Source organism: Odocoileus virginianus, chromosome 15 (genome assembly GCF_023699985.2).
Source record: "Odocoileus virginianus isolate 20LAN1187 ecotype Illinois chromosome 15, Ovbor_1.2, whole genome shotgun sequence".
Classification (NCBI taxonomy): domain Eukaryota; kingdom Metazoa; phylum Chordata; class Mammalia; order Artiodactyla; family Cervidae; genus Odocoileus; species Odocoileus virginianus.
Window position 1 is genome coordinate 60,593,313 of NC_069688.1, and position 27,101 is coordinate 60,620,413.

Here is a 27,101-nt window from a genome sequence, read left to right on the forward strand (position 1 = left end):
TTCAAATCAAACAGTATGAGATATCTTTCCATTTCTTTAAATCACTCTGTTTCCTTTATCAATGTTTTATAATTTTCAGCATATAAATCTTTCACCTCCTTGGTAAGGTTCATTTCTAAGCACTTTGTTTTTTTGATGAGATTTTAATAGTATGAGTTATTTTATAATAGTAATCGTCTCAAATCTGTAGCTCTCACGTAAAAATATAAACTTAATGGCATGAAACCAAGGATCACATTTTCAGGATTATAAGTTTATTCTTATTATATTTTATTCAAAGTGTATTTGTAAGCTTAATTTTCATGATTGCTAATAAAAACTCTTTCTGGAAGCTTCATTTAACAGAGGAGCTATTTGAGTAGGAAGGAGAAAAACAGCATCATTTAAATTTGCAAACTAAGCATGTCTTCAAAAATTTTAATAGGAATAACAGATACTTTGTTTTGAAAAAGTAAAAGCAAAATTATTACTGCTTAAAGATAGCATCTTACACATGGTTGGTATTTTTGTGTTCTTCACTTCAAAACATGCAGGTGCAATGTCATAATATCTGCAGATGTTGATTTCTGATTATAGAACTTTTATCTTCTGCCGAGCATGGTTTAATTTATATCTGCCATGGAAATGAAGAATGCAATATATTTTGGATTCAAATATAGATAACTTACTAAAGTCCTCTTTTGATTACAATCATCTTTCTTAGGATTATGCTTCATTTATATTACATTAAATGCTTCTTTAAATAAATGTTTTGGTACCAGGTGGGAATATAGTATATTGGAAGTGTATCAAAGTTAGGTACCCATAGCTAGTATGATGTGGTAGGTTGAATAATGCCCCCCTCAAAGATGTCCACACGCCAACCCCCAAAGCCTATGAATTTCTTACCTTACATGAAAAATAATTGCTGATGTGATTACGTTAAGGATCTTGAGAATGGGAGTATTAGTCTGGGTTATCCAGGGGACCTCAGTGTAGTCAAAGGGTCTTTACAACTAGAAAGCAAGAGGGCCAAAGGCTGAAGAAGGGGATGGGACGATGGAAGCAGAGGTTGCATTGATGTATTCTCAACGCGGGGAAAGGGGCCCTAAGCCAAGGTATACGGGCAGCCTCCACAAGCTGGGAAAGATGAGGAAGCAGATTCTCTCCTAAAACCTCCAGAAAGAACACACTCTGTCTTAAAATTTCTGACTTACAAAATCTCTGTTGTTTTAAAAGCCACTACATTTGTGGTCATTTGCTATAGCAATAGAAAACTGACATAAATGGCTTCAGAATACTCTGTACTTTTAAATGTCACAATTAAAAAGATTTTTTTTCTATCCAGACAATCATGCAATTAATACTAAAGGCAGCATTTCATACTGGAAAGGGCATTGATTTTAGAGTTTGACATTCCTGAATTCAAATTATAATTCTGCTGTTTACTAGTTTTTCTGTGACCTTAGTCAAGATATTAAACATCTCTGACTCAGAGCTTGGTCATGTATGAAATAAGGATAACACGGTCACGACTAGGTTGTGGGTATAAATTTAATTAATATAGGTAGAGCATTGAGCGTTGAGGTTTGTAAATTCCAGTGTTGACAGAAGTCAGGGCGTGTAAGTGAGAATCGCGCATGCCTGATCCAAAGAGCCCATAGGCCACGCGGCTCTTACCAGCTGCTGCCATGTGGGATATGGGTTACATTCTGCCAGACATTCCATCTCCATTCTAGAGAGACTGCAAAGACAAATCTTAGCTTGAGATTTCCCAGTTTTTAAACGTTGAATTTTTAATGTTCACAGATTCCCCTTTTTAAATCATTGAAGGAAAAACTGAATTCTTGTCAAATTTAACCCATACTATCATCCCTGGCCTCTAACCCACCATGTGTAGGTTCTCCATGTTTCAAACCTGTGGACACTGACAGCCCTCAACAAGATGCTTTCAATTCTCCTCTTGCCCTTCCCTTCCTCTCCACTCTCGCCTTTCAGCCCAGACTTTGTGCTGTGAACAGACTACAGCTGTGGGAACCCCCCGAACCTTCTGGGTCAAAGATCCCAGCGCTCCAGGTCCAGCATGGCACAGGTTTGCAGAGCATCCCAGGCTTTGCCAGCTCCCTCCACCTCTCCAAACTGGCCTAGCCTGCATCTCAGCTGATTCATATTAACAGTTTGAACAGAGATCCAGAGACATAAAAACAGCTCTAGAGCTAAAACTATTCTAAAAAATAAAACATATTAATTTTTCAAAATATAGACCATAAAACAGGGAAAATCCCAGCTTATTTAAACAAGAGACCCCTCTTTGGGCTTCCTAGGTGGCTCAGACTGAAAAGAATCTGCCTGCAATGCAGGTGACCTGGGTTCGACCCCTGAGTCCGGAAGATCCCCTGGAGGAGGAAATGGCTACTCACTCCAATATTCTTGCCTGGAGAATTCCATGGACAGAGGAGCCTGCCAGCTATGGCCCACAGGGTTGCAGAGAGTCAGACACGACTGACCAACTAACACCACTCTTTATTCCTTGGCAGTAACAATCTAACTTGTCTTATGTGGAATAGGAAAATAGACTATCTCCAGAAATTTAATTTATGAGTATCAGTAAATTCCCCATGTAAGAGCAAACAGCTTGACTGGCAGCCAGAAGAGGAACTGCTATGGTTAATTTTAGCATTATAGTCCATTCTCTGTGACTGTCAGTCCTATTCACCAGCTAAAGGTAAGGTGGGAATATAGAAACTACAGCAACAACAAATGAATGAAATTTTTATCAAAATTGCTCCAAGCATATTTCTCTGCTTCATCTGAAAAGGAACAGTCTTATATAGTAAATAAGTAGAATTATAGAACTCAGTAAGGAATAGTCTTTCAAAAATGATACCTAATGTAGTGATGGACAAAAGAAATGAGTAATGAATAAACTTGGCATGTGAAATTTCTGAAAATTTAGTCTAGAAAAAGAAATAAATAAATACCGTGTCTTTTATGGTTTGAAATGAGGAAGAAAAGTCCCACCCACGCTGGGTTAGCAAGGGACAGAGGCGTAACCAGGGCACCCTGGGTGGCAAGCGCTCATTGGAAGGAAACGTGTGGATAACCGGAACTGAAAAAGCACGCTGGGGACAGAAGCAGGCCTAGGGGCTAACTGTCTTCTCTGGTCAACATGGCTTCCGCCTCTGTGTTCCTGTATGCGTATCTCCTCCGGACTGCTCTCCCGCCATTTCCTGGCCCATAGTCCCGAGAGAGCGGTCGGCCTGACTTAGATAACAGCCACTGTTCTCAGCTCGCAGCCTCCGTTACAGCGCGGCGGGCACCGGGCTCCGTGTGGACGGCCACCTTCTCTCGCGTGCCCGGCTCTGGGCGCCCTCGGAAACGGTTCCTGCCTGTGACGTAGCGGAAGTGGGGTCTGTATTGCTAAAAGGAGACGTTAGGCGGAGAAATCATACTCTGTTTTAAGTATCAAGCAGAACAGCAGACTAGGATCAAATACCTCAGTTTCCATCTATCTTTTTTTTTTAACTAAAAATTTGAGACTGTAACCAATGTGAATTGGATGGGAGTTTTTGCTCCTTTTTTATTTTTTGGACAAAATGCCATTTTTTGTAGCTTGAGTGGTTTAAATATATTTGCATAATTCAGTTACATCAAACTCTATGTTTTTAGGCTTCTTTCTACTAAAAAAACATAGGAAATCTCATTCTGCTTTCCAAATCCCTGGAATCCTTTCGAGTAAACAAAAGTTCCTGTATACCCAACACACATTAATGCTATGCAGACCTGAAGGAGTTAACATAGATATTTTTTTAAAAAGATAATTTTAATTTACCATAGTCTGGCTGGTGGAACACTTTGTATTTATATTGCATTTTTCTCAAATGCAGTCTTTATCTAATCCTCACAGAAATCCCCATGACAAAAGTATTTCTCATTTTATGGATGAGGAAACTGTTATAGAAAAGCGACTTATCTAGAGTCACCCAGAGAATTAGTGATGTAAGGATTAGAGCTCTCTATTCGGTACCTAGCACTAGTAAATCACCACTTTCCTTAATACCTATACATAAAATGTATTTTCTAGATGAATTACTCCCAACAAAATGTCCTGGAAATCAAGCATGACGTTGAGGAAGTACCAGAGCTGATTCTGACACAGTACCAAAGCTACCTCATATGGATCTGTATTCTTTTTTGTTTGCTGTTATTCATTTCTTTATTTATGTTAAAGCAACATCCACCTAAATGTAAAAATCCCTTCAGGACTTTTTAGCATGTTACGGCTGCCTGGAGGAACTCTAACCTCTGACCAGATTCAAGGACCTCATCTAACACTCTTGGCACAGGCTTCTGCCTGCACACCTCCGGCAATGGGGCCACCACTTCCTCACAAAAATGTGTTTCACTGTTAGACAAGTTCAAGAATGTTTGAGACTTGTTTCTGTGTTTTATAAATTCCATGGATGGGTTCCTCCTGTGCCTTCTGGACTTTGTGAAATAATTTTATTTTCTTGTCTATTTAATGGCCCTTCAAAGAATTGGAAATAATGGCTAGGTCGCTAGTTAGTCTTCAGTACCTTAGCTAAAGAACTTAAGTTCCTCAACCATTCCTCTAATAGGAAGGTTTCCAGAACTCTCACCTATTCTGATTCCTTCTCCCTTAGAGTTTTATAAATTGCATGAGCACTTACTGTAATGTACTCCATTTTTCTATTCTGTGACATTTTAGGGCACTCCATCAGATTCCATTGTATATGCATTGCTATAATGTTTGTCAACTTCCTCCGCGACATTTGACAATCTGCAAAGATGTAATAAAATTTCAAGTGTGATCAAAGTGTTATAATTAAAATTATTCTAAGGACACTTGTAGTCGAGCAACTATAAAATTAATCACAAGCTGAGCCATAAATATAACCTTGGGTGCCCATTAATCATATGCTTCATAAACTGTGTTATTCACTTTTTAATTCCAAATGTTCATTCACTAAGATGAAAATAACAGTATCATTTATGCATCTCATCAGAGTATTCAGATTTAGTCTTTATTAATTCGTCTAGCATCTAGCACTCAGGTATTGTTGGTATCTAATAAACACAGCAGAGGCAGAAGACAGTAAGAAGAGGTGGCAACAATATACAGAAGATCAATATACAAAATGATCTTCATGACCCGGATAAACATGGAGGTGTGATCACTCACCTAGAGCCAGACATCAGGGGATGTGAAGCCAAGTGGGCCTTAGAAAGCATCACTATGAACAAAGCTAGTGGAGGTGATGGAATTCCAGTTGAGCTATTTCAAATCCTAAAAGAGATGCTGTGAAAGTGCTGCACTCAGTATGCCAGCAAATTTGGAAAACTCAGCAGTGGCCACTGGACTAGAAAAGGTCAGTTTTCATTCAAATCCCAAAGAAGGGCAATGCCAAAGAATGTTCAAACTACTGCACAATTGCAGTCATCTCACATGCTAGCAAAGTAATGTTCAAAATTCTCCAAGCCAGGCTTCAACAGTATGTGTACCGAGAACTTTCAGATGTTCAAGCTGGATTTAGAAAAGCCAGAGGAACCAGAAATCAAATGGCCAACATCTGTTGGATCATTGAAAATGCAAGAGAATTCCAGAAAGACATCTACTTCCTCTTTATCGACTATGCCAAAGCCTTTGACTGTGTGGATCACAACAAACTGGAAAATTCTTCAAGAGATGGGCATACCAGATCACCTGACCTGCCTCCAGAGAAATCTGTATGCCGGTCAAGAAACAACAGTACAACCAGACATGGAACAACAGACTGGTTCCAAATTTGGAAAGGAGTGCATCAAGGCTGTGTATTGTCACCCTGCTTATTTAACTTATATGCAGAGTACAAAAATGCCAGGCTGGGTGAAGCACAAGCTGGAATGAAGATTGCTGGGAGAAATATCAATAACCTCAGATATGCAGATGACATCACCCTTATGGCAGAAAGTGAAGAAGAACTAAAGACCCTCTTGATGAAAGTGAAAGAGGAGAGTGAAAAAGTTGGCCTAAAATGCAACATTCAGAAAACTAAGATCATGGCATCCAGTCCCATCACTTCATGGCAAATAGATAGGGAAACAATGGAAACAATGACTGACTTTGTTTTCTTGGGCTCCAAAGTCACTCCAGATGGTGACTGCAGCCATGAAATTAAAAGATGCTTGCTCCTTGGAAGAAAAGCTATGATCAACCTAGACAGAATATTAAAAAGCAGAGATATTACTTTGCCAACAAAGGTCCATCTAGTCAGAGCTATGGTTTTTCCAGTAGTCATGTATGGATGTGAGAGTTGGACTATAAAGAAAGCTGAGTGCCGAAAAATTGATGCTTTAGAACTGTCATGTTGGAGAAGACTCTTGAGAGTCCCTTGGACTGCAAGTCCATCCTAAAGGAAATCAGTCCTGAATATTCATTGGAAGGACTGATGTTGAAGCTGAAACTCCAATACTTTGACCGTCTGATGCGAAGAGCTGACTCACTAGAAAAGACCCTGATGCTGGGGAAGATTGAAGGCGAGAGGAGAAGTGGACAACAGAGGATGAGATGGTTGGATGGCATCACTGACTCGATGGAGTTTGAGCAAGCTCCCACAGTTGGTGATGGACAGAGAAGCCTGGCCTGCTGCAGTCTATGGGGTCACAAAGCATCAGACATGACTGAGCGACTGAACTGAACTGAATAAAAAGAGGTTTGTTTTTGAAACAGAACCCGTAATGTATTTGCTATTTTAAGAGTTAGAGATTTAGCTAAGTAATAAGTTCACCTGCATCAAATATTCCAACCAATGAAAACATTTTCATGTCTTCTTTTGACATTCATCCAAAAAAGAACCACTTGAACCAATGCCTAATCAAGAACCTTATTCCCAAATTAGTTTCTTTATTTGAATCCCTCCTTTTCCAGCAATTATTTAGTGCCACTGATAAAATGTAGAAGGTTGATGACTTTCTGCATCAACCATTTCCTATCTTGAAAAGGAAAGCAGGTGTTTCACACCTGAGCAGGTCTTCACCAGGCCCTGCTACAAGGGGGTCAGACAGTCTGGAAGTGTATTACTGAGGCCAGGCTGGAGACAGAATCAGTCAGGTGTTTGGAGAGCATTCAGTACTCACCCTTGCACACTCAGTAAAAGCAGCCATATCAGAACACTCTGATATCTGCCACGGGTACACATTCCAGGGCCAAATTTGACCAAGTATCCTGATGAGATCTGGCAATTGCTAGACAATATGCAAAGAGCACAGTTGGCAGGAAGATTCATTCCGTTCATTTGTGCAGCTACAAAAGAGGGAATCCTGCTGTCCATGTGTGAAGCTGGGAAGTAGTACAATGCCCAGCTCACAAAACTACCCAGACGCCAAAGCAAGGTCTGCCATGTATTTTGGACTTCTCTTTCATGATGAGGATGATGCAAACAATGTGACCATCTGTTCCCACAAACAAATAACATGCTGCATGGATGAAAAGACACCCACACTGACTATGGTTGATGGAGATCCTTTTGTTTTCAGTTCTCAGGGGTGTTTTCTTTTTTAGCTGTTCTGCTTTGAATCCAAGAATGGAAAATAACTGGTTTCTCATCTTCATCAATAAGCTATGATTGAGGATTTATTTTATAATTGGAATGCTTATCCACAAAGCAAATTAGGCTATAATTAATTTCTAAATAGTCCAGATTCGTCATTAGGAGCATCATTTTAGAAGGGCTTGGTAATGTCTAGAGGAGACCTGGTAAGATGCGAAGATTTGCTTACTTAGTTTAATCCAAATGTTGTGGAATAAGCAAAAGTTCTTTATTAGAATGGAAGAAAATAACTGTTGCAAAATGATCGGTCATGTAATTGGTACTAGCAGGAAAGTAACATAGCAAAAATACATATGCTATGGATTGAATTAGCAATGGAAGAGGAGGAAGAGGATAACAGAACTCATACCCATGTGCCTCTATAAGAAGTCGTCACTAAAAGTCTCCTAAGGAATATTGTTTTACTGATTCTGCCTCTTTTATATTCAGGAGGGTTTTTTCTGAATTCTTTTACTCATTTTTCATGCTCTACTTCAATCCTAATATTCTTTGGGGGAAAGGTGTTCCTAGAAATTCATTTGTGCACAAAATAGCTCATAGCCCTTTTTTGGTCCAGACTCCTTTGATGAGCTCACGTTAACCCTAGATCCTCTCCATGGGAAAAAAATGCATACACAACATATAGTCTCAAGAGTTCCAGTCCAGGAATGTACTGGACATCCACAGCCAGAGGTTAAGAACTCTGCTTTAAAATATCATACAGTGATTGCCCCCAATATTTGTAGATATAGGAAAAAGAGTTGGCCATCACTTTCTTAGGCAGCAATACATGACACAGTGTCAAAGATCTGGAAAATGATTGTGGGAGGTGGATAAAAAGAAATAGAAAGATATGACTTGAGCCAAATATATAAGGAAAATTCTTCTATCTTATTTCTATCTCAAGTTTCTTAGTAAAAAATGACATGTGGAAAGTGTGTGTTTCTTATCTTCCAGCCAAAATTACTCTAATTCCAAAACAAAGGTAAATAGATGCAAAATGAAAAAAATCATCTTGTAAAATCCAGGAGTTTGTTGTAAACTGTGTTAGTCACTCAGTCATGTCTGACTCTTTATGATCCTGTGGACTATAACTCGCTAGGATCCTCTGTCCATGGAATTCTCCAGGCAAGAATACTGGGGTGGATTGCTATTCCCTTCTCTGGGGGGGAGATCTAGGAATCAAATCCTGGTCTGGTCACATCGTAGGCAGATTTTTTACTGAGTCACCAGATATTTTTTTTTTTAATTTGTCAACAAAGGTCCATCTAGTCAAGGCTATGGTTTTTCCAGTGGTCATGTATGGATGTGAGAGTTGGACTATAAAGAAAGCTGAGTGCTGAAGAATTAATGATTTTGAACTGTGGTGTTGGAGAAGACTCTTGAGAGTCCCTTGGACTGAAAGGAGATCCAACCAGTCCATCCTGAAGGAGATCAGTCCTGGGTGTTCATTGGAAGGACTGATGCTGAGGCTGAAACTCCAGTACTTTGGCCACCTGATGCGAAGAGCTGACTCGTTGGAAAAGACCCCGATACTGGGAAAGATTGAGGGCAGGAGAAGGGGATGACAGAGGATGAGATGGCTGGATGGCATCACTGACTCGATGGACATGGGTTTGGGTGGACTCCAGGAGTTGGTGATGGACAGGGAGGACTGACATGCTGCAGTTCATGGGGTCACAGAGAGTCGGATACGACTGAGTGATTGAACTGAACTGAATGACTTGACTTTATTCTTGAAACATGTTCCTGAAAAGCTTAGTATATTGAAAACTTTTAGATGGATCATAACAATTTTGATATTAAAGGACTTGTATGGTGAAAACTTTTGCAAAGTAAGTGATCATCTCCTGATTTATCAGTTTTGCAAACCCAAATTTTCAATACTGTGTTGGCTTAAGTTTTTAAAATTATAATGTGCTATAATGAAATAAGAATCATTATTTGGGCTTTGATTTCAATTTCCTAAACATAGTCCATCCAATTAAAAATAAATTAGAAACTGTGAATAATGAATTAAATTGTATTCATTGTATTTCTTTGCTCCCTCTATATTTTCTTTTTATATTAAGCAATTTACTTTCATTAAAGTCTTCTCTAAAATTCAAATATTTACCCATGAATTGATTATTCTCTGGATAAAGTACAATTTAAACTATATTAATTGTAAATTGTATTTGTATGTTTGAATGAAAAGATTAAAATGAATCTAATACATATTAGCTTGCATTGCTTCTTCATAAAAGAGGTTATAGCTAAAATGATCAAATAAAAAAAACATTTTTATCAAAAAGCAAAATTAGAATGCAAAATTCTAAATACCAGAGATATCCTTTCTGCCTATTTTATTTTTCTGATTTTTGATGAATCAATTTCAGCCATAAATTATGAATAGAGAACTGAAAATGCCTTTTGAATATTAATTATTTTTAATATTATTAATCTCAGCTTTGCTAATATCAAAAAGAAATTATACCACGTGAAATTTTTGTTGCATAATGCACCATATTTAAGTGTATTTTTTAATCAACCTGAAGGTCCTGCATGTTATTAACATCTCCTGAATAAGATCCTACTTTGTTCAGTGGAATTTGAGAGGAGGTGTTTTGGAGAAAACCATCCTTAAAAAAAAAAACACACACGCATCATCTGCTGTCCAATACAGCTGTATTAAGAGTGGCATATATACTTCTATTTATATGTTGTTTCTTTTCCACAGATAAAGTCTCTGAGAAAAATACACATGAAAATAAGACCACAAACCCTGACTCTCAAAATCCAGCAGCATCAACTGGAGCAAAACCAGAGCAGAAGGAAACGGGGACGGGGAAAGAAGACCTGGGCAGGTAAGAGCTCAATAAAACACCTAACTCTGCACTCTGAAATTCAAACAGCCAGTCCTCACGGGCACGACTGGGCGGCTTTCCCACTTTCCCATTCCTCGCTTTAGCTGAGCACAGGCCGGGAGAACTACAGAGTCACACCGCACAGGGCCCGGGGCCGGAGCTCCAGGCTGGCTTCTGTCTGTCCAGCTCACGGTTCCTTACAGCCCGCCATGGCCGCAACCAGGATCTTTAGGCAGCAATTTGGCCATAGTGCATAGCACACCAACAAAAACATTGTAGTCACATGTCTGAGTCATTAACATCATCTTGACAACAGCCTACATATTTACGAGGCTTGAATTTTTTTAAAGGACTTGAAGAGAATGTATGATTCTTCTCTGAATTCACAAAGCAATAGCTTTCAATTCCGCAAACATTTTATTGTTCCAGAAGGTTATTATTTCCTTTCATCTGCTAAAGAAAGTGTGATATGATAACCAAGAATAATTACAGAAAGAGATAATCTTTATTCCACTGAAGGAATACAGTTATATAAATGCTTCCCATAAAATTACTGGAAATTTCACAAAGGAAATGGCAATTTTCTTGTGAATCAGCGAATCCACAATAAAATCCAATTTGAAGCTCCTTCACTTGGCCACCACTTGGCATATTATTACGTGTCTGCTGATCCAATTTGAATTGCTTGACTATAGTCAATATAATTGAAATAAGCGTACCCTTCTTATTTAAGAGGCAAGAAGAGCTGTCATTTATTAAAAAGTTAAAAGTACCTTTGCTTCTCCTCCTCCCCCTATTCCCACTCCTCTCTCAAAACTCTACTGTATTAAACTGTGAGCTGCCAATAGGTGTTACCATGATAATCTGGGACCCAGTGTATTAGGTTGAACAACAGGCATCAGAAAGAGTACATTTTCAATAAGTGTAGATTTAACTGTATAAGAAAATAAATTCAAGCTTACTCTACCACACATACAAAAAATAGTTTAATGAATATTAGACATGACATTTTATTTAGGCAAAGAGGAGATACTTAAACTCTGAAGTAAATATTAGACTCTCAAAACTGGGATAAATATTTATATTATATCTGTAACGGTTGGTGTTTACAGATGATTTAGAGTCTTTTTGGTGAGTCACTGTTGTCTTTACTGCGAAGACAAGCAGCCAAGTTGTAGGGTCAGCTCCGCCAAGATCAGACGGTGAAAGAGTCAGATCCCAGAGTGGAACTCTCCCTGCCTCCCACCAGTACACTCGATGTTAATCAACAACTTAACTTAATGAACTGATCTCTCTTTCTAGCATTTATTCTAATGTATTTTATTTTTTGTAATAAGCAGGATGGTAGGTAGTTTTTCAAAGGACTGAAGTGGAAGCCATAACTAACATTTTTAGGGATGCATTCTTCTTCACCTATAGTACTTTCAGTTTTCTGAAATATGAAAACGCAGACATTTCAGTTACCCAGAAAGTGGGTCATGTCTTAAACACACAAAACTCCCGGACACGGCCTGGTCTGTTTCCCATCTGCGTTTACTCATCTGCCCCGAGCGTAGCTCCTTCCCCTTCTTCCTCTCCCTCTGCTCCAGTCACACCAGGCCCACTTCAGACTCTTGTTCTCATGAACTGATTATTCTCTGGAAAGTCGGATTATTCTTTTTGCAATGTGGGCTTTCCAGGTGACTCACAGTGTGAAGAATTTACCTGCAATGCTGAAGACCTGGGTCCAATCCCTGGGTCGGGAAGATGCCCTGGAGAAGGGAAGGGCAACCCACTCCAGTCTTCTTGCCTAGAGAATCCCATGGGCAGAGGCCCCGGCGGGCTACAGTCCACGGGGTCACAAGGTGTCGGACACGACTGAGTGACCAACACTTTCACTTTCACTTTGCGATATAGGCAGCAAAATCTCTTGAGAATTACTGACCAACTGAGTAGACCATGTTAGTTTAAAGCTCTGGCTTTATAGCCAGCCACACTTTTCCTCAGGATTGAGAGAGAACCAGTTACATTGAAGAAGCAGCTTAAGAGGGTCACTGGAAATTCCAGTGTCACTTTTGACTAATATGACGAGAAATCCTAATTTTACATCCCATGGAGGGCTTACTGAAGCCTTCCTCTTTTGATTTCACGGGCATCAGTGGTACCACATCCTGAACCCTAGAAAGCAGAGGTTTCACCAGAAAATATCGATGGTAAAATACATTTCTGTTAAAAGTATTATTTCGCAACACTCTCAGTGAGTAAAAATGATTTTGATATCTTCAGTTATCAAAAATCAACAACTTTAAACCTGGGCAAGGTCAGGTTTTAAAAAGCTCCTTCTCCTTGAAAAACATTAAGGATTTGATTGATTGCAGGTGCTAAATATAGAAGCTGTGTGAATGACATTCTCACTGTAACTTTTTGAACTTAAAAAAGTTAGATTATTAATAAATAAAACTGAAAGTCAGGTTTTTTATTCTAAGTGCATCTACTTTATCCTCTGACCTAAGCCATGGGTTGAATAGGAATTATGTGTCTAAGCTGATCGATTAGTATTAGGGAGAATGCTTGTTGCAGATTTTCTGTCTTTGTGTGTGAAGTGCACTGTGATATTATTGATTATGGCTTTAGTTTCTGTCACACTTAGCAAAAGATATGCCAGAGGTAGATAACAAGAGAACCAACAGGATATAGAAATAAATATATTTTTAACAACATGACTGTTGTTCATGCCCATTCAGTCATGCCCATCTCTTTGTGACCGCATGGATTGCAGCATGCCAGGCTTCCCTGTCCTTCACCATCTCCTGGAGCTTGCTCAAACTCATGTCCACTGAGTTAGTGATGCCATTCAGTCATCTCATTTTCTGTCATCCCCTCCTCTTCCTGCCTTCAATCTTTCCCAGCATCAGGGTCTTTTCCAGTGAGTCAGTTCTTCGCATCAGGAGGCCAAAGTATTGGAGTTTCAGCTTCAGTATCAATCCTTCCAGTGTATATTCAGGTTTGATTTCCTTTAACACTGATAAATTTGATCTCCTTGCAGTCCAAGGGACACTGAAGAATCTTCTCCAACGTAACAGTTAAAAAGCATTAGTTCTTCAATGCTCAGCCTTCTTTATAGTCCAACTCTCACATCTATACATGACTATTGGAAAAACCATAGCTTTGACTAGACAGATCTTTGTTGGCAAAATAATGCCTCTGCTTTTGAATATGCTGTCCAGTTTTGTCATAGCTTTTCTTCCAAGGAGCAAGTATCTTTTAATCTCATGGCTGCAGTCACCATCTGCAGTGATTTTGGAGTCAAAGAAAAGAAAGTCAGTCATTGTTTCACCATCTATTTGTCATGAAGTAATGGGACCAGATGCCATGATCTTAGTTTTCTGAATGTTGCATTTTAAGCTAACTTTTTCACTCTCCTCTTTCACTTTCTTCAAAAAGCTCTTTAGTTCCTCTTTGCTTTCTGCCATAAGGGTGGTGTCATCTGCATATCTGAGGTTATTGATATTTCCTCCGGCAATCTTGATTCCAGCTTGTGCTTCAACCAGCCCAGAATTTTGCATGATGTACTCTGCATATAAGTTAAATAAGCAGGGTGACAATATGCAGCCTTGACATACTCCTTTCCCAATTTGGAACCAGTCTGTTGTTCCATGTCAGTTCTAACTGTTGCTTCTTGACCTGCATACAGGTTTCACAGGAAGAAGTTAAGGTGGTCTGGTATTACCATCTCTTTAAGAATTGTCCAGTTTGCTGTGATCCACACAGTCAAAGGCTTTAGTGTAGTCAATGAAGCAGAAGTTTTTCTGGAATTCTCTTGCTATTGTCTATGATCCAGTCGATGCTTGCAATTTGATCTCTGGTTCCTCTGCCCTTTCTTAATTCAGCTTGTACATCTGGAAGTTCATGTTCACATACTGTTGAAGCCTGACATGGAGAATTTTGAGCATTACTTTGCTAGTGTGTGAAATGAGTGCAATAGTGTGGTAGTTTGAACATTCTTTAGCATTGCCCTTTTTTGGGATTAGAATGAAAACAGACCTTAAGTCCTGTGTATAAACAACAAGACTATATGTATATAAAGAGATTTATTATAAGGAATTGTCTCCCATGATAATGGAAGCTGGCAAGTTCCAACATCACCAGTCAGTGAGCTAGAGACCCAGGAAAGCCAATGATAAAGTTCAGGTCTAAATCTGAAAGTCTCAGGATTGAGGGTACAATTCCAGTTCGAAAGCTGGCAAGCTCAAGACCCCAGAAGGCACAGAGTCTGAACGCAGGAAGAGCTCATGTCCCAGCCAGGAGGAGGCCCTCTCACTCACAGGAGGGTCAGCCTGTTTGTTCTGCTCATGCAGGCCCTCAGCTGATTGGACACACAGCTGTGTACCCTGGGTGTGGCTGTGAGGGTGCTTTGAAAGACTTTAACATTTGAATATGTAGACTAAGTAAAGCAGATTGCCCTCTCTAATGTAAGAGGCCCTCATCAGATCAATTGAGGGCCTGCATGAGTAGGACAAAACGGCTCACCCTCCTATGAATGAGAGGGCCTCCTCCTGGCAGGGACATGAGCTCTTCCTGCCTTCAGACTCTGTGCCTTCCGGGGTCTTGAGCTTGCCAGCTTTCAAACTGGAATTATACCATCAATCTTGGGACTTTCAGATTTAGACCTGAACTATGTCATTGGCTGTCCTGGGTCTCTAGGTGATCCTAGTGGTAAAGAACCCACCTCCCAATGCAGGAGACGTAAGAGGTGCAGATTCGATCCCTGGGTTGGGAAGATCCTCTGGAGGAGAACTTCCCTGCTGGCTCAGACAGTAAAGCATCTGCCTACAATGCCGGAGACCCAGGGTCCAATCCCTGGGTGAGGAAGATCTCCTGGATAAGGAAATGGCAACCCACTCCAGTATTCTTGCCTGGAAAATCCCATGGATGGAGGAACCTGGTAGGCTACAGTCCACGGGGTCGCAAAGAGTCAGACACGATGGAGCAACTTCACTTTCTTTCTTTTCTGGAGGAGGGCTTGGCAATCCACTCCAGTGTTCTTGCCCGGAGAATCTCATGGACAGAGGAGCCTGATGGGCTAAGGTCCATAGGATTGCAAAGACTGTCATGACCTGACATGTATGCACAAATACTTGGGGACCCTGTGGCCCAATCTAGTTGACACCTAGTATTAACTATCACACCATCTGCACTATTCACATAAAGCAATTGAAACTATACAAGTCCTTGTTTTTCTGATGCTAAAACGCAGTCTTTTCTCACCATTTCACAGCCCTCTCCTTTTACCTGCAATGGACTGAAGGTTTGTGCTCCTTCAAAATTCATGTGCTCAAACTCTAACCCCCAATGTGATAGTATTAGAAGACTGGGTCTTTAGGAGGTGGACTCCATCATAAGTGAAATTCTTGCCCTTATAAAGAGGCCCTTGAGAGCCTTCTTGTCCTCTTTCCACCATGAGAGAATACAAGAATGCTACAAAAGAAGAGACCTCTCACCAGGACCCATCTATGCTGGCACAGTGATCTCAGACTTCCAACCTCCAGAAATGGGAGAAATTTCGGTTGTTTATATGCTGCCAGTCCGTTGTATTTGTTATAGCAATCTAAACTGAGTAAGACATCACCCAACTCTTTAACTTACAGCCTCAGTATGCTTAGGCATACACAACAATGACCTTCTTCATTATGTCACAGAAGAGAAATTCTAATGTTAACTATTTATGAAGTTAGGCCACCTGTTTAAAAAATATTCTCTTTTCTCAAATATTGTTTTGTAAGGATAGAAGAGTATGATTATATAGCAAAGCCAAACTGACATATCATTTGTCTATTAGCTCTTTATACAAACACAAAAAGGTAAGTAAAGTTTATATTATTATTATTGTAAAGGTGTGAATTCATAAAATAAAATCACTTTTGTGATCCTGTGATTTTTTTTCATCCAACTCCCAATAAGTTTCTGAATACAGCCTAAAATTAATTTTCTAGCCACAGTAATAATACTTATCTCAGATACATGTCAGCCCAGGAGGAGATTTCTTTTCAAGATATCCAAGAATTAATTACATGTCTACCTTTCTGACTGGAATCCATTTGTGGTAAACTAGTTCATTTATTTTTATATTTATTATTTTTTATGTCATTTCAGAATTTTTGAAAACTGTTTAGCCAAGGGGAAAATGTTCTTTGCAAATATTCCCAGAAAAAAAGCAACCAACTCATTATCTTGTCAGATGAATCATTTAGCTTCTAAAAGACATGGGGTTCACCCCTGGAAAGTCCCACTGAAGCCATTTGTCCATTACTGATAAAAACAGCTTGTTTCTGGCATTCAATCTCAGCGCAGTCTTATTTTTTAATATATAAAAAAGTGTATTTTGATGGACGCTAATGAATAGCAATCAAAAGAAGATGTGTTTTGCCTGGAAATGTCAAATAGCTATGTCTGAAAAGGAGACAAAGTTGAATGCCTGGTAGGTTAAGTGGTTAAATGATGACCAAGCAAGTGAGTGAAAAGTTCAATGCCTGTGACTGGGGTGCACTGCAAAACTGATTTTTACAGTCTAGTGTTCGGCTTTTCATCACCACTGCTACACATAATGCCAAGAAGGAAGGTTATTTCTCTGACTAGTCTTCTTTGTTCATGATAGCAATCAGTCTCTATTTGGTGGTTTTCAAATAGGCAGTACTTCACAGCAGGAACAATGAGAACAGAATAGAATTCAGAGTCTTATCAGCACTCATAAACACTGATGTTTATTGTCTTGTAGCTAGAAAAGGCAAGAATCACTGCCAGAAAGATGCTTAAAAATCCATATGTGACTTTATAGTTGAAGTAGAAAGGGAATGTCAGCTATCAAGTTTACAAAATAAAATACAATTGATACTGTAAAAATTTATAAGATTGTAGAAATCATAAAATCAGCTACCCATTTGCTAATTTTATGAGATGAATAATAAAGAATGATGCACTATTACAGTTAGCCCCAATTAAAATTTGCCTCTATGGTAAGCAACACTTTTATAATTAGGCATTGCAAAGAGTTTTAACAACAGATTGGCAATTTATATTAATAATGATTGCTAACTATATATCTAGCAATATGGGAGACTAAATATTTATATTAATAGAAAACTCTTTGGGGAGAATGTAATTAAACCTACTAGGTAAATGCAAAACCTACATTTGAAAGCATTCCCGAGCTAGTGAAAAATAAATTTTTCTGATAGAAAGTTTTAGAAACTGGGTGTTTGCCTTGAGGATTTTTCGAAATTCTACAACCTAGATCTGAGTTGAAATATATCACTAGTGAAATAAAACGAATTAAACTGTATGCAAAAACAGATTGGAAATTATTTCATAAAACTAGAATTCCACCAGATAACCCACTGAAGGGTAAACTATTTCTCAGAGAGAAAAAGCTTGAGTAATACTTGATCTTGTCCTGATTTTGCATGGGAAAAATGGAAGAAATTTAAAATTGGGGAGGGAGGCAGGGGATGGGGAAGAAAAGAGGAAAGAACAGGGGAGGAGATGAAAGGAAAAGGAAGTAAAGGAAAAAGGAGAAAAGCCATAAGTCAATATTCATATAGGCCTGGAACCAGGATTCTTATACTATCTGTATCTTTAAAAAAATTTAAAGATTTTTTTTAAAGCTAAAAAATATTTAAAATAATTAAGTTTGAAAGCCCAGATATCATCAAAAAGCCAACAAAATTTAGAAGACAATAAACCTTAAAACCACATCTCAACATATGCCTATTGATAAAAGTCCAATTTTAGTCCAATTTAGTCAAAAATTACTAAACATATGAGGAAATAAATAACTATGAGCAACACTGCAGAAGCAACAAACTGCAGAATCAGACTCTTGAAAACCTACAGAGGATGAAATTATCCAAAATAGTATATTGTATAAAATAAGTATGCTATATATATATTAAAAGAAAGAAAAAAGAAGATTGAAAATAAGACAATAAACATCAAACAAGAATTTGTCAGAACTGACAAGGTATTTTTGCAAATTAACTGAGAAAAACATCTATAAACAAAAAATATAACCTCTAAAATTGGAAAGTTAGTGAGCTAGACCACAGAGTTGAAGAGCTAGCAAAGTGGATGGCAAATCTGAAGAAATCACCCAAACCTCCACCAGAAAGAAAAAGGATAGAAGCTATGAGAGACAGATTAAAATTAGGAAGTACAGAGGCAAGTATGAATATATATTAAATGCATATAATCATAATTCCAGAAAAAGATAATAAATACAATGGTGGAAAATAAATATTCAAAGAGATATTCAAAGAGTTTTTATTCCAATCCCAAAGAAAGGCAATGCCAAAGAATGTTCAAATTACCATACAACTGCACTCATTTCACATTCTAACCATTTGATGCTCGACATCATTCAAGCTAGGCTTCAGTATACATGAACCAAGAACTTCCAGATGTACAAGCTGGATTTAGAAAAGGCAGAGGAACCAGAGATCAAATTGCCAACATCCGCTGGATCACAGAAAAAAACAAGGGAATTCCAAAAAACAATCTACCTCTGCTTCATTGCCTATGCTAGCTTTTGACTGTATCAGTTCAGCTCAGTTCGTTAGCTCAGTCATGTCCGGCTCTTTGCGACCCCATGAACCGCAGCACGCCAGGCACCCCTGTCCATCACCAACTCCCAGAGTTCAGCCAAACTCATGTTCATCAGGTCAGTGATGCCATCCAACTATCTCATAGTCTGTCGCCCCCTTCTCCTCCTGCCCTCAATCTTTCCCAGCGCTAGGGTCTTTTCCAATGAGTCAGCTTTTCACATCAGGTGGCCAAAGTATTGGAGTTTCAGCTTCAACATCAGTCCTTCCAAGGAACACCCAGGACTGATCTCCTTTAGGATGGACTGGTTGGATCTCCTTGCAGTCCAAGGGACTCTCAAGAGTCTTCTCCAACACCACAGTTCAAAAGCATCAATTCGTTGGTGCTCAGCTTTCTTTATGGTCCAACTCTCACATCCTTTGACTGTATGGATCACAACAAAAGTGGAAAATTCCTAAAGATATGGAAATACCAGACCACCTTCCCTGTCTCCTGAGAAACCTGCATGTGGGACAAGAAATGACAGCTAGAGCTGGATATGGAGGTGACTAGTTCCAAATTGGTAATGGAGTACAAGGCTGTATGTTGTCACCCTGCTTATTTACCTTATATGCAGAGTGGAGTGGAGTGGAAATTACTCAGCTGTGTGCAACTCTTTGCGACCACATGGACTGCAGCCTGTCAGGCTCCTCTGTCCATGGGATTCTCCGAGCAGGAATACTGGAGTGGGTTGCCATGCCCTTTCCAGGGGATCTTCCCAACCCAGGAATCGAATCCCGGTCTCCTGCATCGCAGGCAGATTCTTTACCGTCTGAGCCACCATGGAAGTCAGAATGTAGATGCAGAGCACACCATGTGACAGGCCATGCTGGCTGACTCATGAGCTGTAATCAAGATTCCCAGGAGGAACAGCAACAATCTCAGATATGCGGATGGTACCACTTTAATGGCAGAAAGTGAGGAGGAACTGAAGAGCCTCTTGATGAAGGTGAAAGAGAAGAGTAGAAAAGCTGGCTTAAAACTCAGCTTTCAAAGAGCAATGATTACAGCATCTGGTCCCATCACTTCATGGCAAATAGATGCGGAAAAAGTGGAAGCAGTTACAGATTTTATCTTTTGGCTTAAAAGTCACTGTGGATGGTGATTGCAGCTATGAAATTACAAGATACTTGCTCCCTTGGAAGAAAAGCTATAACAAACCTAGACAGCTTATTAAAAAGCAGAGACATCACTTTGCCAGTAAAGATCCATATAGTCAAAGCTATCGTTTTTCCAGTGGTCAGGTACAGATGTGAGAGTTGGACTATAAAGAAGGCTGAGCACTGAAGAAGTGATGCTTTTGAACTGTGGTGTTGGAGAAGACTGTTGAGAGTCCCTTAGACAGCAAGGAGATCAAACCAGTCAATCCTAAAGCAAATAAACCCTGAATATTCATTGGAAGGACTGATACTGAAGCTGAAGCTTCAATACTTTGACCACCTGATGCCAACAGCTGACTCATTTGAAAAGACCCTGAAGCTAGGGAAGATTGAAGGCAGGAGGAGAAGGGGGTGACAGAGGATGAGATGGTTGGATGGCATCACCGACTCAAAGAACATGAGACTGAGCAAACTCAGAGAGATAGTGAAGGACAGGGAAGCCTGGCATGCTGCAGTTCATGGAGTCACAAAGAGTCAGACATGACTTAAAGACTGAACAGCAATAAACCCTAACTATAGTCTAGTAAAACTTAAAAATACAGAAGACAAAAAAAAAAAAATATTTTAATTAAAAAAACGCAGGCCACATAAAATAGGAAAAATAAACTAATGTCTGACTTCTTAACTGTAACAGTGGAAACGATAGACAGTAGAATAGCATTATCATGATTCTAAAAGCTATAATACAGAGTTGTCTACCTGGTGAAATTGTTATTCAAAAATGAGCATAAAACTGAGATACTTTCAGTGAAGCAAAAAGAAGAGATCTTAGAAATGTTTTAATGTATACTTTAGGGGAAAAAAAAACTATCTGAGGAGGAAATACTCACACTGGGGTAGTCTGGGATCAGACAAGAAAAAGAATTTATTGTAAAAATTTCAATAAAAATACAAATTATTTATTTAGTTAATAAATAGTTAATGTAAAATTGATTTATTATACTTAATTCTACACTATTATTCTAAATGTTATCCAAAGAATTCTGCAGTTTAGGAATTGTTATAAGAGGTAGGAGAGCTGCTTGTGAGTTCAGGGGTGGAAATTGCAATCCAGAAACTAGAAAAGTGCAGAAATTAGCTGCTAAAGCCACAGCTGCCCCTTAATTTCAAAGCTGGAGGCTGGCAGTAGAATATAGATTCTGAAGAAGGCTTAAGAAGATCTGCTGATTCTGAGGAAATATGCTCTGGTCTTCTGCCAGATGACAACTTCCTTTTAACTTTCAAATTGCCTGCAAAAGTCTTTCATTGGTGGAATTTAAATCAGAACCCTCCTGGCAGGGGAGTCTTAAAAATAAGGTTCCCAGGCCTTCAGACACCACAATAACATGGAAGAGTGTATAAGGAACAGAAATGCTACTGATCACAAATAGACAATTCAGCACAGAGATTCAAGAAGAAATGAGTGCAAAGAATGGCGAACACGTGGACGAACAGAAACAAACTCTGACACCATGAGACACTTGTGAAAGTGAAAGCATTAGTTGCTCAGCCGTGTTCAACTCTGTGCGATCCCAAGGACTGTAGCCCGCCATGCTCCTCTGTCCATGGGATTCTCCAGGCAAGAATACCAGAGTGGGTCGCCATGCCCTTCTCCAGGGGATCTTCCCGACCCAGGGATCGAACCTGGGTCTCCTGCACTTTAGGCTGATTCTTTACCATCTGAGCCACCAGGGAAATAATTATAATGTCTAAACTGAAGGTAAAGAATGAGATGGAACTAAACTCTTCCCTCTACAGTAAGGTGAGTACATAGAAAGAATTAAGAATTTGATCAATTTTAGAACTTCTTAATGAAACACATGTTAAAATATATTTGAAAAACACTAATTTAATTAAAACATACACTAAACCTATATGATTTTAATATTACAATATGATAGACAAGAGACAGAGAGAACACTGAGTAATTACATCAGTTACAGATGAAATTGATGATTCCAGCTCCTTGATGGCTGAGTTTAATATACGACTTTTTGTTTATTAATATTTTTTAAAAATTCATTAGGTATATAGTATATTTGAACAACACAACTGACAAATTAAACATAAAAGAAATTTAGAGAACCCTTATATCTGGTAACTGAAGGATAAACGGTTAATTCAAGCTTAAGTAGAACATTATAAATATTCACAATATACTGCCGAGGTACACTTTAAAATCTCCCAGGAGCTCTTTAAAAATACAAATATCTGTGTGCTACTCCCAGTGATACTGATTTTACTGGTCTGGGGTGGGTCTTTAACATGTCTAAAAACTTTCTCAGGTAATTCCACAATCCATCCAGAGCAAAGAACCATTTCACTAGGAGTGACCATTTCTCAAGTCAAGACTTAATGTGAGACTTAATTGATTTTAAAGAGTTCACATTGAATATATTTCTAACTACTATGCAGTAAATTTAGAAGTTAATTTTTAAGAAACTAAAATTTTGAAAAAATGTCACATAATAAAGGAAATTTAGAACACACTTTTAAGTGATCCTTGGATCAACAAATAAATCATGAGTGAAACTAGAAAATATGTAGAAAGGAATAACAATGAAAATATTGCACACCAAACTTATAGAATAATAAAGATACTATCCCCAATGGATCAGCTGGTAAACAATCAACCTTCAGTCCAGGAGACACAAGTTCCATCCCTGGGTCAGGAAGATCCCCTGGAGAAGGAAATGGAAACCTACTCCAGTATTCTTGCCTGAAAAATCCCATGGAGAGAGAAGCTTGGAAAACTATAGTCCAAAGGATCACAAAGAGTTAAATATAACTGAGCAACACACACATACACACTCCAGAAGTTGTTATTTAGTTGCTAAATCATGTCCAACTATTTTATGACCACCAGGCTCTCCTGTCTATGAGATTATCCTGGCAAGACGAGTGGAGTGGGTTGCCATTTCCTTCTCCAGTGGATCTTCCAACATCTGTTTGGCAGGTGAATTTGTTACCACAGAGCCACCATGTAATTAACTAACATAGAGTAAAACCATTATGTCATGTAATCCCAGAAGTAAAACAATAATTCTGACACTCAGTATGGGGCAATTTAAAACTCCAGCTTGACCTCAAATAAATTAATTATTAGTATACATATATATACATATGTAATATAATATCCATATATTATGTATAGGAGAAGGCAATGGCAACCCACTCCAGTGTTCTTGCCTGGAGACTCCCAGGGATGGAGGAGCCTGGTAGGTTGCCGTCTATGGGGTCACACAGAGTTGGACACGACTGAAGTGACTTAGCAACAGCAGCATATTATGTATACATTATTCATGTCAACATTCAGAAAACTAAGATCATGGCATCTGGTCCCATCACTTCATGGCAACTAGATGGGGAAACAATGGAAACAGTGAGAAACTTTATTTTGGGGAGCTCCAAAATCACTGCAGATGGTGACTGCAGCCATGAAATTAAAAGACGCTTGCTCCTTGAAAGAAAAGCTCTGACCAACCTAGACAGCATATTAAAAAGCAGAGACATTACTTTGCCAACAAAGGTCAGTCTAGTCAAAGCTATGGTTTTTCCAGTAGTCATGTATGGATGTGAGAGTTGGACTATAAAGAAAGCTGAGCACCAAAGAATTGATGCTTTTGAACTGTGGTGTCGGAGAAGACTCTTGAGAGTCCCTTGGACTGCAAGGAGATCCAACCAGTCCATCCTAAAGGAGATCAGTCCTGACTATTCATTTGAAGGACTGATGCTGAAGCTGAAACTCCAATACTTTGGCCATCTGATGTGAAGAACTGACTCACTTGAAAAGACCCTGATGCTGGGAAAGATTGAGGGCAAGAGGAGAAGGGGCTAATTGGGGATGAGGTGGTTGGATGGCATTACTGACTTGATGGACATGAGTGTGAGTAAACTCCAGGAGTTGGTGATGGACAGGGAGGCCTGGTGTGCTGCAGTCCATGGGGTCACAAAGAGTTGGATACGACTGAGCAACTGAACTGAACTGATTCATATATATATAATAAATGTGTATGTGTGAATTCAGTCTCTTCAGTCATGTCCAACTCTTTGCAACCCTATGCAACCCTATGGACTGTAGCCCACTAGGCTTCTCTGTCCATGGGATTCTCCAGACAAGAATACTGAAGTGGGTTGCCATTTCCTTCTCCAAATAAATGTGTATATTTGGTGACATATTACCTGCTAGAGTCTACATCTGTGCTTTCTACTCTTAAAAGTCATTAATACTGCTGCCAGAAATTAGATGCGGCATGTGAAGATGAAACAGACCAGTATCAGAAACAGCAAGAGCAATGTCCTGGTAGGCAGCCAGACATGAGTCAGCACACAAAAGACAAATTTAAGAACATGCATAGTTGTCTTGAGAGAGATACAAGCCTACAGATGTGGTTTGTGGTCCTATTTAAATCACTTCAGTCTTTATCATGGATTAGTATCACTCATTATCAGGCAAATCAGCTGCCTGTTGCCACAGAAAACCAGAGCAGACGGAACTTGTGTCTACCTTCTTTTTTTATTTGCCTTAGAACAAAGGAAATTAGACAAATTTTGTAATAATTTTTTTCACCAAAATTATGATTTAAAAAAAAAATGAGTCTTCTTACCTAGTACAGTGAAGGAAAACATAGTTAATGGATTGATTGAAAGTTTTTAAAAATTATGCGAGTAGACAAATGGAGATTACTACAAGGCAGGAGAATAATACCCATGAATAAAGCAGAGACTATGGAAACAAAAGAGTGAGCAGGATGGTGAGACAAGAGGGGACACGGAAGTGAACTTGAATGTACCCAAGTGCCCTTCCTCTCCACAAAGAGACAGTCAAGCTGAGCGCTGCCTCATGGAAAAGTGAGGCCAATGTGGTGAATATCATCTGACTTTTCCGAAAAAAGCCCAAAACGAATACTACCAAAATAAATTGAAATTCTTTTCAACTACAGGCCAAACAAAACACAGCTACCGTCTCTGCGTTAAAAGGGTAGGCAAGTTCTAAACAAGCCCACTGTTGAAAAACATAATTCCACTGTAAAGCTAGAGATGTGGTCCGCAGGGAAAACATTCATTAACGCTGTTCCCAACGTGAAGCACATATAGAAGACAGAATCAAAATGGTATAAGAACATTTTGTGGCTTATAAGTAATAAATTCGTGTGTTTCCTTTCAGTGTTCTTTTGCTATTTTTAGGATTTGGATTTATATTGTAGTGTTTTTAGATATCGTATTTTAGATATTTTGGATATCCTTTGTCTGACATTATTTAATAAGCGGTCTTCCATGTGAATAGCAAGTTTTTGTAGCCAAATGCATTCTCTTTAATGCGTTTGTAATAGTCCAAATGTGCATCAATTGCAAGAGTCTAGAAAAGAGGTTTTGTTGATTTATTTGAAAGTTCATTGACTGATGAAAGTTGGAAGAGCTGGTAAAAACAGGTAAAATGGAAGCTCCCTATTGTGAGAGAGTAACTAGATGATTCATTGAGTTTTTTAAAATCTTTATCTCCTTGGGAAGAAGAAAATGATGGATCTGCCACGGACGGACATTAGTAGGAGACAAGAAAATGCTGAGACCGAGGACCAGAGATGGGGAAGGGAGTGCCTCCCTACCTGCTAACAGCAGCAGACAAAAGAGAAATGACCTGAGAAAGAAAAAAAAGAGATTTCCACCTAGTAAGAGACAATTTCAGTCATGGGGAACAGAAAAACTGGCACAGTGACTTGCAGCATGTAGATTCTCAAAAAGCAGCAAAGATGCTATACAGATAAGCTGAGGGAGCAATCCCATAAGCAACCTAAAAGAAAAGTAAGTTAGCCTGTGGGGGTCAGGATGGGAAACAGAGGCTCTCAGAGATACCTATACTTTTTCCTACCTTTTTGAGCAAGGAAGGGACTTGAATGTTTCAGCAGGTCAGCAAAGGTAAGCGAAATCACTTAGCTGTTAGAGTGAGGCAGTTATCAGAGGGGTTGATGATTTTATGTCAGATGTTTAGCCCAGGGTCTGGCACCTAACTATACGCAGAGGCGGGCAGGCTACACTCCAGGGAATTGCAAAGAGTCGGACATGACTGAGCGACTAACACTTTCATAGGCACTTAAAGATAATTGCTTTGTGAATAAGACATCATGTATTTATTCTACTCCAAGTAGATTTCCAGAAATCTAAATCTAAAAAAAGAAAGTGAAAGTGTTAGTTGCTCAGTCGTATCTGACTCTTTGTGACCCCATGAACTCTACCTTTGCCCATGGAATTCTCCAGGCCTGGAGTGGGTAGCCGTTCCCTTCTCCAGGGGATCTTCCTGGCCTAGGGATCAAACCTGGGTCTCCTGCAATGCAGGCAGATGCCGTGCCGTCTGAGCCACCAGGGAAACCCAGAAATCACAAAGCGAGCCATGTGTGTGGCGTGCTCAGTCGCTTCAGTCGTGTCCCGCTCTTTGCCACCCCATGGACCATAACCCGCCAGGCCCCTCTGTCCATGGGATTCTCCAGGCAAGAATACTGGAGTGGGTTGCCGTGCCCTCCTCCAGGGGATCTTCCCGACCCAGGGATTGAACCTGTGTCTCTTACCCATCTGCATTGGCAGGTGGGTTCTTTACCACTAGTGCCACCTGGGAAGCCCAAAATGAACCATAAGACATATATTTTTAAAGATTCTGATGGAAATTTTATCAATACATATAATTTAAGGCTTAAATACTGTTGTCACTTTAAGTATAGGAAATCTTTTCAACTATGGCTATTTTCACCAGTCATGATCTATCTAGACAATTTTTCTTTTATGCAGCAGGTAATGTTTTCATTTATTGTTACTGCCTTCCAGCATACCATTGTATCTGGTCAATTTGTTATGTAATGTGGTAAGACAAATCTGAAAGCTTAAATCTCTAATAATCTTACACCAATAAAAGTGTGCTAGGGTTAGTAGTTCAGTCATGTCTA

At 39.2% G+C, this 27,101-nt stretch overlaps 1 protein-coding gene across 1 annotated transcript in view; it reads left to right on the plus strand.

The window, feature by feature from the left end:
- The window catches only part of CNGB3 (cyclic nucleotide gated channel subunit beta 3), a 175,689-nt gene that overhangs the window by 10,125 nt on the left and 138,463 nt on the right, over positions 1–27,101 (plus strand). Inside the window, exon 3 of the mRNA XM_070477432.1 lies at positions 10,288–10,414. Coding sequence (XP_070333533.1) covers positions 10,288–10,414 — 127 coding nt within the window. The remainder of the gene's footprint in view (positions 1–10,287; positions 10,415–27,101) is intronic.